The 19,794-nt window shown below is 52.6% G+C and overlaps 5 protein-coding genes and 1 non-coding gene across 6 annotated transcripts; 4 read left to right on the top strand and 2 right to left on the bottom strand.

Annotated features, from left to right (window-relative positions):
- Nucleotides 1-17: 17 nt before the first annotated feature.
- Nucleotides 18-3,654, top strand: Z519_11866 (uncharacterized protein; the record flags this gene model as incomplete). The annotated part of the gene is made up of 3 exons (XM_016769575.1): nt 18-132; nt 194-3,520; nt 3,572-3,654. The coding sequence occupies 3 exons, from the start codon at nt 18-20 to the stop codon at nt 3,652-3,654; spliced, it is 3,525 nt and encodes a 1,174-aa protein (XP_016614211.1).
- A 2,196-nt stretch (nt 3,655-5,850) lies between these two features.
- On the top strand, nt 5,851-9,258 carry Z519_11865 (sodium/hydrogen antiporter; the record flags this gene model as incomplete). Its single annotated transcript, XM_016769574.1, has 1 exon — nt 5,851-9,258. One exon carries the CDS (start codon nt 5,851-5,853, stop codon nt 9,256-9,258), a length of 3,408 nt encoding a protein of 1,135 aa, XP_016614210.1.
- A 952-nt stretch (nt 9,259-10,210) lies between these two features.
- On the bottom strand, nt 10,211-10,754 carry Z519_11864 (uncharacterized protein; the record flags this gene model as incomplete). The annotated part of the gene is made up of 2 exons (XM_016769573.1): nt 10,211-10,621; nt 10,683-10,754. 2 exons carry the CDS (start codon nt 10,752-10,754, stop codon nt 10,211-10,213), a joined length of 483 nt encoding a protein of 160 aa, XP_016614209.1.
- Nucleotides 10,755-11,996: 1,242 nt separating this feature from the next.
- Nucleotides 11,997-12,079, top strand: Z519_11863. Its single transcript has one exon. It is a non-coding gene; the product is annotated as a tRNA-Gln (tRNA).
- A 356-nt stretch (nt 12,080-12,435) lies between these two features.
- Z519_11862 (uncharacterized protein) lies at nt 12,436-16,157 on the top strand (the record flags this gene model as incomplete). Its single annotated transcript, XM_016769572.1, has 2 exons — nt 12,436-12,583; nt 12,634-16,157. 2 exons carry the CDS (start codon nt 12,436-12,438, stop codon nt 16,155-16,157), a joined length of 3,672 nt encoding a protein of 1,223 aa, XP_016614208.1.
- A 700-nt stretch (nt 16,158-16,857) lies between these two features.
- Nucleotides 16,858-18,990, bottom strand: Z519_11861 (uncharacterized protein; the record flags this gene model as incomplete). Its single annotated transcript, XM_016769571.1, has 1 exon — nt 16,858-18,990. The coding sequence occupies one exon, from the start codon at nt 18,988-18,990 to the stop codon at nt 16,858-16,860; it is 2,133 nt and encodes a 710-aa protein (XP_016614207.1).
- Nucleotides 18,991-19,794: the final 804 nt, after the last annotated feature.

Raw genomic sequence — 19,794 nt, 5'->3', positions numbered from 1 at the left:
CGAAGCTGATAATAGCAATGGCGGAAGAGGAGAACAGGACACTCGTCGACAGTATGGAAGTGACTTCCCCAGAGGCGGCTTCCCCAGAGGCACCTTCAAATGAGACCGAGGAAGGTGCCGCCCTAGAAATCGGTAAGTCATTTCAGGAGACTGCCCGACAATCTGTGTTTGAAGGCTCATCCCCACCTCTCAGCAAGCAAGGCGCCCGTCGACAAAGCTCTAGCCAACAAGACCCCATCGACCAAGGTCTCTGCTGCATCCAGAACCATAGTGCCAAATCCGGCTGTTGCTCCCCCGAAGACAGACAAGCCTCGTCCTCATGTGTGCTTGACTTGTATGCGTTCCTTTGCTCGCCTAGAGCATCTCAAAAGGCACGAGCGATCTCACACCAAGGAAAAGCCATTCGCGTGTCCGGAGTGTACTCGCTGCTTCGCCAGGCGTGACTTGTTACTCCGACACCAGCAGAAACTTCACTCTTCAACGACACCGTCAGCACGACCACGGTCTGGACGTAGGGAAAGTGTTGCGGGAGTCGCCAGTGGTCGTGTCCGCAAAAACTCTACCACGAGCGGCACGACAACAATGAGACCGAGAGCAAACACGGTCAGCCATGTGGATTCTACCACTAGGAGGCTGAGCATGTTATCCGATTCCGTCGCTCACCTTGGCCGTCAACCCTCAATAAGTCATAACCACCACAACAGCATGTCGGCTCTGTCGGGTATTCATTCCTATCAATACCGCGGTGTAAATGGAAACCAACATGTCTTTTTGCCCAAGTTAGAGACCCTTGGACTGCCGTCGGATACATCAGGCGGCCTCCGCACGGCGCCTCCCTTTGGAGGGTTCGGTGCCGAATTTGGAAATGGGTTCGACTGCGACCAGGGAAATACTATTAACCCTCACGCACTACATATGACCAACTTACAAGGGCTGGGGATTGACCCCTCGGTTTCACCATTTCACCAAATGTTCCCCGGCATGACTGCCTCCCAGGCCATGGCTGAGGATGATGCAAACTTCGACTGGATGACACTGGGGTTCGAGAACCAAATGTCCTTCGCTCAAGCCAATGAGAACGCTATCGATGACTCCTCGCCCTCGGCCATGAGTACCAACAGTCCAGCTCCTATAAATGATATGAACGGCGACCCCAATATTGCAGCCATGCAGCAAGCTTCAGCCACTGCAAGCAATATGTGGTCTACTACTCTTGCGGCCCACGCCCCTTTGTTGAACAGTCCTATAAGCATTGAAATGTTGTCCAACTTTAACGATGTTGTCGGTGCTTCGATGGGGACCGTGTCACCGAAATCCTTGTTGGGTCAAGCAACCGCTATGGATATTAGTCTTCCAACTCCGCCGGATTTTGCCTCAATGGATGCTTCCGCTATGCACTCGACACCCCAATTTACCGGTTACCAGCTCCCCTTCGCTGGGGACGGACCTGCCTCTACTACATCTACCACATCGATGGATAGTAGTCTTCGTCAGAGCTCGGTTACAACAATGTCCTCAGATTTGGTCAATGATCATATTCGGAATGTTTTGATAGCCGGTCTTTCTCAAAATGCAGGGTTCGGACAGCGCAAGTACTCCCAACCTGCAATCAGTTCGCCGCTGTCTCCAAGCTCCAACAGCCGCACGAAAGGATTCAACGCCAGCACCTTTCCAAGCACACATGAGTTGCAGCGATATGTTTCTGCCTATATTAAATACTTCCACCCACACCTTCCCTTCCTCCACATCCCGACCCTCAATTTTGAGTCACCGGACTATACAACTCCAATCAGGCTGGTTTCCGGTCAATCTCAATTTGGCCAGGCTACTGTAGCCGGAGGAGGCAGTTGCTTGATCTTAGCAATTGCTGCCATCGGGGCTCTCTATGAGCATGAGGTGTCTCAGTCTAGAGAGCTCTTCGAATGTGCCAAGCGTTTGATTAGCAGCTACCTCGAAGAGAGGCGCAAGGCTAACTTGACAAAAACCCAATTCGGCCCTCGACATTCTGCTGAGCGGGAGGATACGCCACTCTGGTTGGTCCAGGCTATGCTGTTGAACGTGATTTATGGCCATAACTGTGGCGATAAAACAGCAGCTGAGCTTGCAAGTAACCATTGTGCTGCCTTGGTAAGCCTTGCTCGCGGTGCCGAGCTAGCAAAGCCTTCTCAGGGCTACAGCGGAACAGGGGCCAACGATACCAACGTCAACCTCCAGATAGGGGGCATGCCGAACAACGGCTGGAGCTCAATGATCAGCGAAATCGACGACTCGGACTGGTTTGAGTGGAAGGTCATGGAAGAACGTAAGCGAACTCTGTATGCGGTCTTTATCCTTTCGAGCATGCTTGTGACGGCTTATAACCATCCACCGGCACTCACCAATTCTGAGATCCGACTGAATCTGCCCTGTGCCGAAGAACTCTGGGCTGCCGAGTCTGTGCAGATGTGGCGCCATTTAGGAGGAGCAAGCGCGGAGACGGGCGCTCTCACCTTTGCCGCGTCATTGACACACCTGCTCATGTCCGCACACCGAAAGCGACGGCGGAACAGTAATGTAAGCGCAGTCGCGCCGACAAGCGAGCTGGAGCTCACACCAAGTTCATTCGGCTGCTTGATTCTGATCAATGCGTTACATAACTACATCTGGGAAACGCGACAACGGCATCTGGGACGGCAGTGGACCGCAAGCGAGACTGAACAGATGCATGCACACATCGAACCGGCACTCACTGCTTGGCAAGCCGCATGGGCGAGCAGTCCTAAGCATAGTATTGAGCGACCCAATCCATTTGGCGACGGGCCCCTATCCGCGGACTGCGTCCCTTTGCTTGACCTCGCTTACATCCGACTTTTTGTCAATTTCGGCAGGTCGAAGGAGGCATTCTGGCAACGGGACTACGATGCCATGGCGGAAGAATTGGCCAAAGGCTCAGAGGCGGTCCCGGGTCAGGAAACGGGCAAAGCAGACCGCCACTGCAACTCTTCGTCTCAAAATCCAGATAGCAAGAATCAAGAGCAAATGCCGACTCCCGTGGAAGAGGGCATGAAAGTGGAGCCAGGAGAACAGGAGCAGGAGCGGCTGCAATCGCACTCGTCTCGGCGCGAACGACACCTTCGGAAGGCAGCCTTTTACGCCGCCGATTCCCTGGCCATGTCTGACAAACTCGGTCTGAGTTTCGCTGAACACACCTCTCGGGAGCTACCAACGCAATCGGCGATGTGTGCATTTGACTGTGCGCAAGTCCTAGCAGAGTGGATCGCGACCGTACAGGAGCGGGTTGGCAAATACCTGGGTGTCATTGGCCGCGACGTCATGAACCTGGTAGAAGTACCGGGCATCCTTCTCCTCGAGGATGAAGATCGGTCACTGATTCACAAGATCGACGAGATTCTGACGAGCGCCGAACACAAAGTTGAAGCCCAGGGCGGATTTGATCTTTCGGCGGCACGAGAAGGCGGCCATGGTAGCAGAATCCTTGCACTGACGGCGTACATACTAGGAAGGGACTCTGTGTGGCCTGGTGAGTAAATGCTTACGCGTCGGGATACAGTATGCTAAACCTGTGACACAGTCTTCAAGCTCATGGCGCGATCCCTGGAGACTCAGGCAGGGCACATCAAGGAGAGAGCATTAGCTTCGGTTTCGAAGTCGTGATGACATGCAGCCAAACCCAGACACCTATCTCGAGGTCATGTCGACCAACCTAATTATCTTTTTCCTTTCGCAACTATGACCGATGCATGGTGGATTGAGACACTTGTTTTAATTTGGACTCGAATCTTGACGATACCAGTCGATATGATTATCAGGACATATGATCGCAATATACCCCACAGCGACAAAATCTGTGATGCGAAAAGTCTGCGGAGACGAACCATTTCTGGTACAGGGACATTCCAAAAGTTCGGGAATCGTTTGATTGCGGAGTACATATGGGACATATCACGGGAAGGCCTGACTGTGGATCTATCTTGGTGGGAGGCTTGATTTTTAACGAGCGACGCAGTCGATGAACTGTAATTGTACGTTGGAGGAAGATCTTGATGGACAAATGCAAAACGTCGACGTGGACCAAGCTCGGGGGTCGCCCTGGTGAGGTTCAATGAATTGGGATGGTTTGGTTGAACATTTGGGTGGCTCCCCCAGCTTTGAGCGGAAGGGGAGCCGTATGAGGACCTGGCAGTCCGCAGCCTGCAGCTACGACGAGGGCAGACCTGGATCCTTTTTTTATCCTAGCATTTGCAGGACCAGGTCATGCGCCGCAACGACAGCAGGCTTCTGTTTCTTCTGAGGAATCGATATGCAGCACAAGCGGATCTTGACCACGAATGGACGATAGTTGTTATCGAGCATTGTCACATGTTTGCTTTGGATACCGTTAGGTAAATTCAAGCGACTGCGATTTACCAATAAACGGGGAGTAAGTTGAGGAGATACAGCCTCGATGTACGTGATTAGTCCTTGTCCCACCGAGTCGGTCAGTCTCGTAAGCGGTCAGAGAGATCTGCTACCGGAAATGGCGGTTCAGGAGGTCTTGTAACTTCATGTAGCCAAGTCGGACCATTCTTCTTAAATCCAAGACCCTTGGAGGCAAGCAACCAACCATCAGGCGCTGCAGTAGAATTGACGTCCCACTCTCATCGGGATCGATATGTATGGAGCATGGCCCAAAGGGTGGGAGTGGAACACCAAAGCAGAAGCGGCCACCGAGATAATCCGGCCAGATGCAGCGGCTGAACAATACCTACAAACCCCAAATTTGCCTCCTGTCGGGTGCCAATCATGGGTAGACTGGGAGATGGATGAGAAGGAAGTACAGGGTACGAGGTACCGAGTTCAGGGGACAGAATAATTGTTTAGGTAGGACCTAGTTAGGGGTGTTTTTGTTACAAGCCGAATGCCCGGTGGCCCAGGCGTGGGCGTGGCGTGGGCGTGGCGTGGGCGTGGCGCCCGCTTGTGGTTGGTTCGGGGCCCGGCACCGCAACACTAACCCAATAATTCACCAACCCCACCAGGCGCGTGGCCACGCCCAGTGGCCACGCCTGGTGCCATGCGCAGTGCCATGCTCAAGCATGCTCCCCCCAAGTGTCCCCCAAGTCCCCCAAGACCGCCGGATCTGCATTCGACAAGGCTCGGCGACTTAATACGATCTCGGCTCAAAAAAAAGAACTCCTCACGTCAACTTGGCCTTACTTGGACGCTGCTCCTTCGCTCTCACATAGATACCCAATACCCAAACAAGACTTCCAAGATTCTCTTTGCTGAGTGTGCTTTGTTCACTTGCTACAACAGTTTCTCATCATTTTTGCCCAGACTGCACGAACGCTGTACCTACAAAAGCCTTCCCTTCCCCACTCTGTCAACTCAACATCGGAATCCCACCACAGTACATATAGCAACCCTCCCGGTGGGCTTTCGTTCATCCCCTTCCGCCCCCTCAATCCTTTCATTCGCCTACCGCCGTACTGTCCCTCTCTATTCTGGAGTCGACGCTCACTATAGACTTCCCTTGTCGCCGCACCCGATCACCACCTCCCTTCGAGATAGACTCCTTACTGTTACGCTGCTTCAACCACAAATGCTTACAGACGCTCTCTGAATGCGGTGGGTTCTGCATCACGATCTTCACCAAAGAGAAGGAAACGACTGGGGATAGCACTGCTTAGCAGGCAATATAACTTTGTCGTCGATATAAATCCAATATCTATACACGTTCTAGAAATACATACGGGAGGGACCTGTCGCTTGAAGCCCAAAAATCCTGGCTACAATTTCTCTTGCAAGCCAAATCTGACACCAAAGACGTTCGCGACTCTGTACGACTCCTAGGTTTCACGACATCTGTCCCAGATGGCGTGGCACCAACTCAGCATAGACAAACCGCACTTGGTGTACATCATCCTGGGAGGGTTTACTAGCATATTCATGTTATGCTCGCTCTTCATCAAGGAGAAACTATACATTGGTGAAGCAACCGTGGCTACAATATGCGGTGTCATATTTGGACCTCATGCCGCAAATCTCATCAACCCTCTGACATGGGGCAACACCGACCAGATTACCCTCGAATTCTCCCGCATCGTCCTGGTGGTTCAGTGTTTTGCCGTCGGCGTCGAGTTGCCGAAGGCCTACATGGAACGACACTGGAAGTCGGTGGTCTTCCTCTTGGTCCCGGTTATGACTTTTGGCTGGCTGATCACCAGTCTGTTCATTTGGTGGATGATTGTTCCGCTTAGCTGGCTGGAGTCTCTGGTCGTCGCAGCTTGCGTCACGGCCACGGATCCGGTCCTGGCTTCATCGGTCGTGGGAAAGGGCAAGTTCGCAAAAAGAGTTCCCAAACATCTTCGAGATGTCCTGTCTGCCGAATCTGGCTGTAACGACGGAATGGCCTTTCCATTCATCTATCTGTCTCTGTACCTGGTGAGATACCATCTTCGCGCTGGAGAGGTCATCTTTCATTGGACGTGTTACACTATCCTCTATGAATGCATTTTCGGCGCGTTCTACGGCGTCATGGTCGGGTACATGGGCCGTCACGCCATCAAATTTGCCGAACGAAAAGGCTTAATTGATCGCGAAAGTTTTCTCGTGTTCTATTTCGTCCTGGCCTTGTTCTGCGCCGGCTCTGGAAGTATGTTGGGAATGGATGACCTTCTCATTGGATTCGCCGCTGGAGTTGGATTTTCGAACGACGGTTGGTTCACCGAAAAGACGGAAGAGTCCCATGTCTCCAACGTGATCGATTTGCTTCTCAACTTGGCCTACTTTGTCTACTTTGGGACCATCATCCCATGGGATCAGTTCAATGCGCAAGCACATGGCCTTGCCCCCTGGAGGCTAGTCGTCATTTCCATCATGGTTATCTTGTTCCGTCGGATACCTGCAATGCTGGCTCTCAAACCGCTCATTCCCGACGTCAAAACTTGGCGGGAGGCTTTGTTCGCCGGTCATTTTGGACCCATTGGCGTCGGCGCCATCTTTGCGGCAATCCTGGCTCGTGCAGAATTGGAAACAGATGGTACGACGCCGCTAGCCAAGCTTCCTGAAGCAAACGAGGAATATCAGCTGATCTACCTCCTATGGCCTGTGGTCACGTTCTTGGTCATCTCATCAATCCTCGTGCATGGTTCCTCGATTGCTGTGTTTACCTTGGGCAAGCGGATCAACACTCTGACAATCACTCTGTCGTACACTCAAGACAACGAGAAAGGCCCCGCATGGATGCAAAGACTTCCTAGAATTACGTCTCAGTCAAGATCCATGTCGCGCAGGGAGAGCTCGGAGCTGGACATTGACGAGAAGCTGGAAGTCCCGCCCGGAGAACTCCCGCCAATTGGAATTCCCAAGCTCCATCTCAGGCGACAGCGGGAAGACGAGTATGAGAAGAGGCCGGGCTCCAGGTCTTCGAGTCTTGGCAGAGCACGGAGGCGGAGAAGGCGGGATAGAGATCTTGAAGAACGACTGGGAGGTCCCGTCAGTCAGAGTGCCATTGCTCCGTCAAGACTCAGTGAGCCTGCGCTTGTGCAACAGGAGTCCGGTTCAGATACGTTGTTTGACAAATCCGGCGAACCTTCGCCGCAAAGTCGCCAAGAGCGCCTCGCGGCTGTGTCGCCGACCTCTTCCCCAGAGCGCCGTCAGCTTGAAGCTGAGCGGGAGACTGGGGCTGAGCGGGTGCCCGTCCGCCGTGCACGATCTCCACCACCTGAAGGCGCAGCTGCAGACGTCGAAGCATATGAAGAAGGTGACAATATTATCGTCGAAGACGAGGAAGGAAACGTGATAGATACGATCGATGCCAGGCACATGTCACCTGAAGAAAGGTCCGGGGCTATCGAGAAAGCCCGAAATCGCTTGGCCAAGGACGAATCCGGGAAGTTTACAAAACACAGCCACGAGCCACATTCCAGAAACGAAGGTGAGGAGCTGGAGGAGGAGATTGAACAAGCTGTTATACCAAAAAGTATGCGGCAGAGATTTGACCAGTGGAAAGGTTTCGGCAGACGGAAAGAGGGAGAAGCTGGACCTTCTGGTACCAAGCAGCCCGAACGAAAGAGAGGTCCCGCTCATGCTTACCAGTTTGGCAACACTGTCATTGTTGAAGACGAGGACGGCGAAGTTATCAAGACATATAATATCCCTAGCGAGAGTGGAGGTGGCGACAAGACGAGGGAGCAGCAAGTGCGGGATGGGCTGCGCCGGATGAGCACATGGGTTGGGTTGGGTCGACAAGCTGGACCCGCCGGCCCTGCAGGACCGAGTGCTGCTGCTCCTGCGACACCGAAAAACCGAGACAACTCCCCGAAAGAGGAAGCCGAGAAAAAGCGAGATTTCAGGAGGCGCATTAGCGATGCTTCCTCTGACGATGGCTTGAGAATGACCATCTCTAGGGCTGAGCAATACGGCCTGACGGGATTGCAAAAGAGGACTCGAGATGCTCCAGGGACTATTGCACTAGGGTCTGGCCGACGACTATCGACGAAAGACTTTATCAGGCAAATGCAACAACTAGACCCCAAGAATAAGATTCGAGAAGTCGAACGGAGCGACGCCACGGAGGACATCAAACGAGAAGTGCGCAGGGTCGCAAAGATGGAAAGGGAAGGTCTTGACGAGCCGACGTCACCTGATGAAAGGCCAGTGCGTGGCCGAACCGAGACGAATATCGGCGGTACCGCAGCTGTTCGCCGCCCGGACGTTGGCAGAAGACCTACGAGTGAGGAGGAAGCCGAAGACTATTTCAGCCCTCAACGGCGTCCGAGACCCGATCGACTGGCCACCCATGGCCGTCGTCAAACAGTGAGCGAGGGGAGTGAAGAAGACGAGGAAGAAGAGGAAGAGGGGGAAATTCCAACTCATAACGTGAGGTCGAGTGTAGTGAAGCACGGCAAAGGTCAGACTGCGGCAGACTTTCGCAGACGACACCTGGCGAGGATCCGGTCCGAGGAGGAGGGAGAAGAAGAGAACGAAGATGAGGGAGAAACTGCCGCGGAAAAGAGACGTCGGCTGGCCGCATTGGGTTTGGGCGGCGGAGATGAAGATTCTAGCAGTGAGAGTGACGAAGACGAGCCTCGTCGAACTGAAGCCGCCGTGCCAGAGCCGACCTACGAAGCATCCTCATCTTCGGCTCAACCTAAAGCGCGTATCCAATGGGGGGGTGAGAGGGGACGAGAGAAGAAAGACCCTTATGACATCTATGCGGGCGATCCCATTGTCGGTGCTGCAAGGAAACTGAGAGGGATGATGAAGAAGAAAAGTTGAACAATTTATTTACCCTTTTGAAGGCTATTTGTCGGCCGCGGGTTTCACTTGGTATTTTGTCGCCTTTTGGAAAGATGGGTCCATGACACGCACGATGATGGTGTCGTCGTTGGTGCGCATATTGAGGTTTTGCAATGTGATTACGCTATATCTTGTTGGCTTTTTGAGGAGTACGCATATAATGCCTTTTGTGGCCAGATAGCGGCCCATGAGGAGTTGCTTGACGACTACGATGACGACAACACGGCCGCCGTATCGATGAGGCGGGTATGGATGATGGAAAGACTCTAGAGCACTGTTTCAATGAATAGGCGCAGTCTATATTATGAATGGGGGTTGTGCCTCTAATCTAACCTGCCGCCATGCTGGTGTCTGCTGCTGCGTTGCCCCCAAGGGCCACCAAGGCGTTCTGTGCTGCCTTTACTGCTGCTGCCCCGATATCCTGTAAAGAATGGTCTGAGAGCCCTTCGAAGAGGGCGTTTTGCCACTCATGTTACCGCTTCTGCGCGTTTACTGCGCCTGTTACAAGGTAGTGCATAATGCATTCTTCAACAGAACATAAATCATGAAAATACCACCATGCTCAGCGACGGGATCTTACACTTTTGTGAAATGAGCTGCTCCTTGGACTGGAGAAAAAGTTCAAGATGTCGGGGACATTCTTTACCACGTTGGGTTGATATCGTTCTCCAACAATCCCTCCTTCATCCAGAGACGTCGACAGTCATGTTTTGAGCCGCCGCGTCCGGCGCCGTTTTCCAATCATCTAATGGGAAAGTCTTTAGATCCACCCAATTAGTTCCCCTGGGAAACAGGCCACGTTTCAGCATCTTGACGAACAGTCCCATGTCTTTCTCTCTCGTACAGGAATTTCCCCTTGATGGTGATATCTTTAGCGATGAGCTGAAACCTGGGGATGGGGCCATCGGCGAATCTTCCTCCTCCCATTAACCTAATGCAACCTTTGGGACGAAGGGGCTAGAATGGCACTGTTGAAGTGCGGTGACTTGGCTGCGGAAGGCGGCGAGAGATCCAACACCGCATCGATTGTTCCGAACGCATGCAAGGCAGCGGCGTTTTTCCCCTCGTCTCCCGTAATCTTGGCCGTATCGACGTGGGGAGTGGACGATCCTTTGCTGATGCGTGTCTTCAGCCTCGCCAGTTCCTGTTCATTTCGACCTATGGCAATGACCCTGGCGCCCATGGCAATGGCGACTTGCACACCCGCAGCGCCGAACCCTCCTGTGGCCGGGCAGATAACAACGGTCTCACCCAGCTCAAGCCTGATGTCTCGGGGGCTGCCAAAAGGTACGAAGAGGTAGCTCATATATACCAGATCCTCAACGCCATAGCTTGGCATAGCCTGACTTCGTCAAGGGGCACGCAGTTTTCTAGGGGAACTTTGGCCAACTCGGCAGACTTACCATCGCGCCAAACGGCTTTCCATCAACTTGGCAGTGTTTGCATTCAAGGCCGTCCGGGTTCGCGGACAGCATGATAGCTTCGGGATCATCACGTCCCCGTATGAGGCAGTCAAGGTGAACCAGTTTTCCAGACTGTAGCAATACCGCCCCTGGCCCTACTGCAACGACTCGCCCAATGGCGCTGGAGGATAGTCGCGTGTCCCGTCCTAGATGTCGCGTTGGTCAGAGAGCACGCCAGCTGCGAGGACGCGTACGATGGTGCTACCAGCTTCAACCTGCGGCGTCCAGAGCGTTTTGATCCGATATGGCTCTTGGCATCCCACCTCAACACTGGGGTCTCGTCTTAGAGTCAGTCCAGAAGGACCTTAACGGGGTTCGGATCTTCTGCTTGAAAATTGGGCTGATTGAAGCGTGGTTAGCTTTGATGGCGAGAGGACATGATCAGACGCCACATATATCGGACAAACTTGCCAGTTGAGTGCCGCACAGACAATCCGGCGCAGTCGTCATGATGTAAGACCGAAAATTTGGGGTCAAGTTCACGGGATATGCGGGATCCCATTGAGGAGTTCCACAACGCCCGATGCTCTTCAACCGAGAGCCCAGCTGCAAAAGCCTTGTCAATCCAGACCAAGCTGATCCTTACTCCCGTCGAGGTTCCGTTTCGCCTAGACGGACGATGTCTCTAATGGCGATCGGTGAGAGCGTTGGGGCTAGACGAAAATCCTCGCTGTCTTCGAGATTTGACTGGCTGGGGCGGAGACATATAAAGTTTGATGGGGCTTTTTGATGGAGATTCAGAGGAGTCGTCTCCTATGCCCATGATAAGGAATCAATCAGACTCTCTCACGGCTGAAAACTGGCTACCACCAAGAATTTGGCAGGCCTTTCTCCGTATCCCAGACGAGAAACCCGATGTTGAGTGGTCGGCGTGGCCGTTTTCAAAGAGGCTTAAGAGATCCAACAATGTATGGATTGAATCGAAAGTTGAGTAATACTAGAAAAATAGCACGGTCAGACGAGGCAGTCTTGGTAACAAAGTAAAGCGGAGAAAATAGCGGTGCTCTCTTCTTTGTCTATGCGGTTAACTGTACTGACATCCACAGCCGTCTGGTCGTGGTTGAACGTTTTTTGGCTCCATTAAACACGGCGTGCATTTTGTGTTAGACTGTGATTTAGCCCTGTACCCTAAGGGAGCCCTGTAGACCTATCACAGTTGACCAAATGCCCCCATCGGGGGGCTGGAAATTAAGTTTATAATTTAAAGTACCGCGAAATTTTGTAGATTTCAGCCACACAACTGGCCACCATCCTGGTCGTATAGTGTAGCGGTTAGCACAGCGGATTCTGATATTTAGAGCATTCCGCTAACCCTGGTTCGAATCCAGGTTCGACCTCAATTGTTTTTAGACGTTTGAACTTTTTTTTCGGGCTCTTTACCAGAGTGGACTTAGTTGTTTCCCTCCCTTTTTTTAATCAGTTCTTGACAAAGCAAAAAGAAGAGATTGATGAGATTTTTTGTGCAGTCTGTGTGTCAATTTGGAGATCTGGTGCGGAATGAAACGGGCTGCGGCGCAAGGAGAGCCGATCCTCCAATCACACAACAGACCCTTCAGCCTTGGTGAAAATTCCTAAATCTCAAGCATCAAATTAACCTTCGTACACCTTCCTCCTTCCACTGGTTAACATTGACCTCCTGGGTCCAAATCTTTTCACTTCCATGCCAGAGTTTGTGGCGCAACATGATATTATCATGTCTGTAGCCAATGGAGAAAGATCGCGGAAACGGAGAAAGGTGGAAGCCGCTGCTCCTTTGAATTCCACTTCCATCAGCAGTTCAGATCAACTCCACCAACTTCTCCAGTTTTCGCCTTGGACGTCTCCAGAGGACATTAAATCAGGTGTGTTGGGTGCTACGTGTATAGAAAGTCCCGGCTGCTCACAGGTACAGCGGTCAGTCGATTTACAGAATTTCTCTCCAATTTCGCAAACGAAGATTCGCCAGAAGGGACTCGCCAGCTGAAGGTGTTGAAGAAGTACTGTGACGAGCAATCCGCAGCTTCACACGATCAACTCGACTTCGCCAATCTTTTGTCTGCATGGTCCAATGCCAGTCAGTCCAACGCAGAAGCCGTGCTCGCCGCCATTCCTCGTTGTCTTACACAGTTCTTCGAGACGATCTCGAGCCATGTCGAGTTCCGGGAATTCGGGATCTCCTTGTGCCACAGCCTGCTGAAACGAGACCAGCTGCGAACCATTGATCGAAGCTTATCGTCTCCAAGATCCAAGGAACATCTCATCACGCCGTGCCTGCAACTCTTGACAGAAATAATCAGTTTTGACGGTGGCGCCCTCGCAATCAATGTCTTCAGTCGACGCGATTTCCTCTATCGGAGGCTCGAGGCAATCCTGAGCCAGACGCCGGCAACTTTGACCGAGCGATCCTCGGTAACTGCACAGCAGGTGTCTTTGGAGTTCATTCTGGCAAATCTTAGGTACCTTGACTCCACCTCCAAGTCCGAGCTCATTACGCATGGCAAAACGATCTTCTTGGCAGTCCGGAATTTGCCAAACTTGCCGGTAGATATTGTCGTCAATACCTTGAAGGGCTTGGAGAGGTCGATTATCGGCGACGGGAATCTCAGCAAGCAAATGAAGATTCGGTGCTTCAACTCTGGGGTCTTATCGGCGCTCGCTAAGCTGTACGGTTACAAGACCCAGGGAAATGGTGGTCCTGCGGTAGAAGTACGGAATGCTCTTCAGCAGCTGCTGTTGCAGGTTTGCGCAACCCCAAAGGGAGTCTTACTTGCTCAATCAGGTTGGTATCCTACCGGGACAAACCCCGAAATTCCGGGGCAAGACGAGAATATGATTGATCTGGGCCTGGACTCTCCATTCTATTTTGATGACTACGCTGAAAAGGTACCAGTCAAAAATGGGGCACTGTCTGCTTTTATGCAAACTCTGAGACCTGAAAGCGACGTCCAGCAAGCTGACCTTATCGTGGCATTATTCAAAGCCGCCCCTGAACTTGTGGCCGACTACTTCACCAAAAGGCCAAAATTCGTTGTCCCTCCAGGAGACGATCCAAAATGGCGCGGGCAGTTCGCTTTCCTGTTCTCCGTGGTTCAACTACCTGTGCCACAGAACTGTGGCTGGGATGAAAAGCTGCCTTTGAACCCTCCTCCATTGTCGGTTGTCATTGAGAGTATCCTCCCACGACCGCTGGATCGAGCTACGATCGGAAAGTGCCTCCGGATGAATGACGAGATCATGACCATTTCTGCAACCCGATTATTGACCAAGGCTTTCGAAAAGCTCGACTCGGTTCTAAAGGTCTTCGAAAAGGCACCACCAGAGTCCCATTTATGGAAACAAGCGTCCGGCAAACTGATCAGTCTTTTTGTCGAGCGTATCCCACCCCTTCAAGACGTCATTACCGCTCTTCAAAAGTTGGAAAAGGAAAATGAGCCAACACGCACGGTAGTACTTGAATGTATAGCCGCATATCACACCATCCTACCCCCTATAACCGCGGGTTCAAAATTCGATTTCGGTGTACCTTTGAGCAAAGGGCTCCAATCTTTAGAATCTGACGCGCTGGATACCGCAACAAAGGACATCGTACTGGGCCAAATAGTGCATATAATGCAAATTGCGTACATATCACCTGCGACGAAGTGGTTTCACAAAGCCGCATCAGAAGATGTGTCACTCATTGTGCAGCTACTCAGGCGTGGTGTCCAGGACCCCGACAAGCTTGTCACAAAAGAATCCCTCCCTATTCTCAAAGGGGTGTTGGCCAACAAGGGAATATTGAACACCAATGTCCGATCTACCGATGCGCTGATATTGAGCCTTAGTGCCACAAAGAAATGGCTGCCAGAGCTAGTCACTTATCAGTTCCTGGACAACTGCATGTCACGCACGGTGCAGAGACCGGTCAAGTATCTGGATCAGCTTGAACAAGCCCAGCAGTTTTTGTCCGACTCGACACCTCTGAGTCTGCTTGCGTGCTGCGTGGCGGAGCAGTGGATACATTTGTTGAAGAAAGAAAAGAAGCATGGCATCAAGAATGTTGCGGAGTGGGTCGCCAGGTTTTTCTCTGCCCTTGATTCTGCAGGCGAGAATTATCGCGTCATGATGCACTTGAAGGAGGAAATGCTGAAGCAATGTGATGGGAATGAGAAGGCGAAAGAGACATTGGAAAAGGCGTTTGAGAAGCAGCGCAAGAGACATGTTGTTTTACCAGATGAACATCTTGACGAAGCAGGTATCAAAGTGCGCGAGGTCACTGAAGACGGTGCAGATGGCCCAGCACAACGACAGTATGCTGGTGACCTGGATCTCGATGAGAACTTCCCTCCACCGTCCGCCATTCCGACATCTCTTGCCGGCCTCGACCGCTGGACAAACCCGGATTTCGAATCTGAGATTCAAACTGGCCGCCTCGCCAGTCTGATCCGCTCTCTCATCTCTCCTGAGCCCGAAGTCCGACTTCAAGCGTTCCATATCCTCCAACACATCATGCACGCCGTCCAACAGTCCAGCTACGACGAGAAGACCCAACTCTACCTTCTTCTAGGCGAACTGTACGAGACTATCAAAAGCAATGTCCTCTCGAACTCACAACCCACGGCAACAGCTCCACCACCGCCCTCCATAGTGGCGGAATTAGCGATCCACATCCTCCCAACCATCTCTGACCCTTCATCCCCATTCTACCGCAAAACCAACACCTTCCTCCTCCGCGCGCCCCAATGGTCCGTGCCACACATTCTTCCTTACTGGCTCAAGGAGACATTCCTCACCGAGCCCGAGATTGATGATCCAGACATCCCCGCAATGTTTCAGCCAGGCAGTGGTGGTGGTAGCGGCGGAAACATCAACGCTCAAGCGCTGGAAATCGAGCATTTCCTCGACCTCCTCCTCAAATCCCTGCGGACAGAGGCGGACATGGACCTATTCCGTCGCGCACAGGTATTTACGAGATTATTTTCGCACTACCTCGCGCCCGTCTGCACCAAAGCCATCCGGACGAAGATCCTGAGGGTCGTCCACTTGGCCACGCGGATAAAAGGCGGGAGCGAGACGCTCATTACGCGCACGGGGGTCAGGGAGTGGTTGTCGGTCGTGAAGACGCTCAGGGGACACAGCGGCCATGGGATCGTGGGGTTTGGGAAGATGGACGACGAGCTGGTCGGGTTGGTGCAGGCGGTCGAGACGCAGGTGGTGGACACTTGTGATGCTGAGGCGATCGCGCGGTGGGAGGCTGAGAGGAGGGTGTTTAGGGAGGTCGAGCACGCTGCGAAGGACAATAGAGAGGCGGACGGCGCAGGAGACGTGGAGAAGCAGGGCCTTGCGAGCAAAATCCGAGCGGATGGTGCGCAGGGTGAGAGTGAGAGTGAGAGTGAGAGTGAGAGTGAGAGTGAGAGTGAGAGTGAGAAGGCGACCGAGGATGAAGATGGACGATAAAGACCCGAGAGGATTGACAGAGCAGAAGAATGAACAAATAGCATTGCCAACGAGACAGAAATCGAGCAGCTCGAGCAGGATAAGTGGGTTGCTATATCAATACGCAGTGAGAAGTGAATTATCCGCCAACCTCATGCTAGATTAGTATAGATGATGACTGGACTGGCTAGCAGGAAAACAAGGGCAGAGTGGAGAGAGGCAAAAAGGAAACAAAAAGGCCACAAGACTGAGAGAGAATGAAAATGTGCCATTCGACTCGTCGTCTTTCTCTTCTTCCCTTGTCCCCTCGCGGCTCTTTCAACTGTTGCCGTCTTCGCGGGGTCTTTCATGAGTACATCATCATTTGCTTCGCCGTCTTGCTCTTTCTTCTAGAACCAACATCTCTAGTCTATGGTCCCTCTTCTATACGGGACCTGGGCTCTCGTCTCATCTCTCCGCCCATATCTTCCCTTCACTGACCCAAGAGGGCGTCGTAAGTAATCTCCCCCGGCCAACACCGTCGGAGACCCTACACTGATCGAAATCATCGGTCTATCCGAATGCTTCTTTTTCTTCGACGCGAAAGATTATGATTGGTGCCGCTCTGAAAGCAGGGAAAACAACTGGCCACAAGGATTGCCGGCGTCGGCTTTTCCCTTGCATCGCCAAGAGGCCGTAGATAATAGAAGTCTTCAGAAGCTCATCAAATCTGTTCAATCCGTCAGTCCTGACCCGCGCTCGAAGCCACAAAGGGGAAACGGGTAGACTCACCTCTTCCAAAAAGTGCCCTCTTACTCCAATCCATCGCCAACAACATCCTCGTCCGAAAACTCACACTTTGCGCAAAATAAATACTTCTCCACAAGTAGACGGCCATCAACCCACCGCTGAAATTCAAGCCGCCGAAATCGAAAATGGCCGCGTTTCCAATATAGGCCAGGGAACCCATGTGGTGGTACTCGAAAGCCTTGTAGACGGCTTCGTCTAGGTCGCCAAAGTCGACCTCGTTGGCTTTGAACCCTGGGATGGCGGCCGCAATCTTGTTGAGTTTCCGACCGAGGTACTGGCCCTGTTGATTTGCACGTTGGGCGGTGGCGGGAAGAGAAGTCAATTTGGAATCGATTTGGACGAGCAATTCGTGCAATTCGCCGAAATCCAACGTGCCCGATTTATCCTTGTCATATTCTTGGAAAAGCTTGTCGAGGCGTTTGAGATGGCCCGTCGCTTGGGGAAACCTCTTGCGCACTTTTTGCGCTACACTGCGCCAATCTTGAAAGGTGATGTGCATTTTCTCTGGGTCTTTACCCTGTTCCCATGCCATCCCACGCAGGAATGTGGTGAGGTGGTCCGCGATGTTGTTCTGGACCGTGGCGCAGTCCCCAATAGCGTAGACCTCTCCCAGCGGTGCTCCTAGGAGGCGCAGATGCGAATCGGTCTCGAGAGCGTGTCGGTTGTTCTGGAAGTCGCCCAACTTTTCGGCGACCTTGCGGCTGAGTTCAGTCTGCGCGACACCAGTCGACCATAAACAAAATCCCATGGGCAGTTCCTTTGTCACCGGTTTCCCGTCCTCCATCTGTGAGAAGATGATTCGGTCAGAGGTGACCTCCTTGACTCGCGCATTTGTGAGGACTTCGACGTGATCATGTTCGAATCTCTTCTCGGCGTAGATTGACAAGGCTTCGTCATAAGTGTTGAGGATGTGCCCTCGTGACTGGATGACATGCACCGACACTTCGTTCCGTAAGATCCGGGGAAATGATTTCAAGAGGTCTTCGTTCAGCATGTCGTACAATTCTGCGGCAAACTCAACCCCTGTAGGGCCCCCGCCGCTGATAACAAACGAAAGCAGTCTTCGTCTTTCCTGATCAGAGGTGGTAGGCAGACAGGCCAGTTCGAGATTCCGCAGGACTTTATTCTTGATGAGGCGCGCATCTTCTATGGTCTTGAGGAAGTTACAGTGTTCCAGGCCTTTGACACCATGGGGATTTGTCGTGGAGCCGACTCCAATGACCAACTTGTCGTAGGGAAGGTAGAAATGTTGCCGGTTGCCGTCCGCGTCCACCTGAGCTACCTCGACCAGCCTTTCTGTGAAGTCGATGTCGACGGCCTCAGCCTTCAAGAAATGACCCCTCAGTCGGTTGACAATCCTGCGGACCGGCTCGACAAGTGATCGCAGTTCCAGGGTTCCCACTGTGGCAGACGGCAACATGGGGGTGAACAGGAAATAGTTGTCTGGGGAGACGACGGTAACATGGTAATCGCCCGGGTGAAGTTCTTTCAACATGGCGACGCTTCCCCAGCCGGTGCCGAGAACGACCAATTTAGGCTTGTCCTTTTGCTCTCGCATGTGGTCACAATCCTCGTCATCAACTAGCACCTCGGCGATGGGTAGGTTCTTTGGTCCCCCTCTTCTGGGCGATAGAGCGGCTTCCGACACGGCGATGTCGCCCGTCGGCTCTGGTTCTTCGCGGTATGTGGAGGCATCGTAGAGAAAGAAAGCGAGGACCAAGGTGCCGGAGAAGACGATGAAGATGCCCGTCCATGCGAAAACGCGGTAGCAAAAGCGAACAAATGGCCCCTTGTTATTGGGGAGCTCCTTGGTAGAGATGAATCGAACCCTCCCGACAGGGGAACGGTAGATGAGCTGCGACGGGGGCTTGGAAGTCCCCATGCGCGGGCTTCTAGAGGACAATTGAGATATCCGCAGGGTCGACAGGGGCCTCGAGGATTGCAGGCATGGTCTCAGCGGTTGGGGAGGCGCCAGTCGAGGAGAGATATGGAGGGTGCGAACAGGGCGCAGGCGGAGCTGTAGATGTTGCCGGCCGCGACGGGCTAATCGAGGAAGGACCTCCATTGTCGAGGGAAGGGAGGGCGAGCGAGGTCTACTTCATGTTGAAAACTGTGGTAGATATCCAGAAAGGAGAGAAGAGAAGAAGAAGAAGAAGAAGGAGAAGAAGAAGACGAGCTAGCAATGCTGTAGGAAGATTGACCAAAATTCAAGAAGCCCAAAGGAAAAAAAGAAACGGGCGGACGATAGAAATGATGCTATACGTGGATATGACGAGACATATGACCGAATGACGGCGAGCTTATGTACCTGGTGCTGTTTGGGCTTATAGGGGCCTGGGAGGGGAGAGCAGAGGGCACAGAGAGAGGGCAAGTGGGAAACCGAATCAACCTGTTACGTAGGTATTAGAACAAACAAGCCGCAACACAGATCAACAACCCGCTTGGGCGCGATCGGAAGAGCGGCAGCAGGAACAAGCTTGGGCTTGCAGTGGCTCCAATGGCTGCTTTCAGGGGACCATCAAGATATTATTCCTCCGGGAAATACAACTTTCTCATCGCTTATCAAATCCCTCAGCTCTTTCAGCTCTTTTTCCTCGATGCGGTCCAATCGCTTCCCAGGTCTCGTTCTACTCTCTCCCCTCTCTTCCGGCCCTCTGTATCTGCACTCCTCTCACCCTCTGGCATCTAGCAACCACCCCGGCACCAGTCGGTCCTCAAAAGAAAGCTCTGTGGGGGTATCATATATGAGAAGAATGCAAGCCCAGTCCCAGGCGGCAAAACACCTCGTCCCGTGTCCCAGCCGCTGTCCTTCCAGCATGTCCGCCAAACTCCTCCCTTCCATGTACCGCAAGGCTTTGCTCCTTTTTCA

The sequence above is a fragment of the Cladophialophora bantiana genome (genome assembly GCF_000835475.1).
Source record: "Cladophialophora bantiana CBS 173.52 unplaced genomic scaffold supercont1.24, whole genome shotgun sequence".
In the NCBI taxonomy this organism is placed as follows: Eukaryota; Fungi; Ascomycota; class Eurotiomycetes; order Chaetothyriales; family Herpotrichiellaceae; genus Cladophialophora; species Cladophialophora bantiana.
This window is presented reverse-complemented; position numbering and strand designations above follow the sequence as displayed.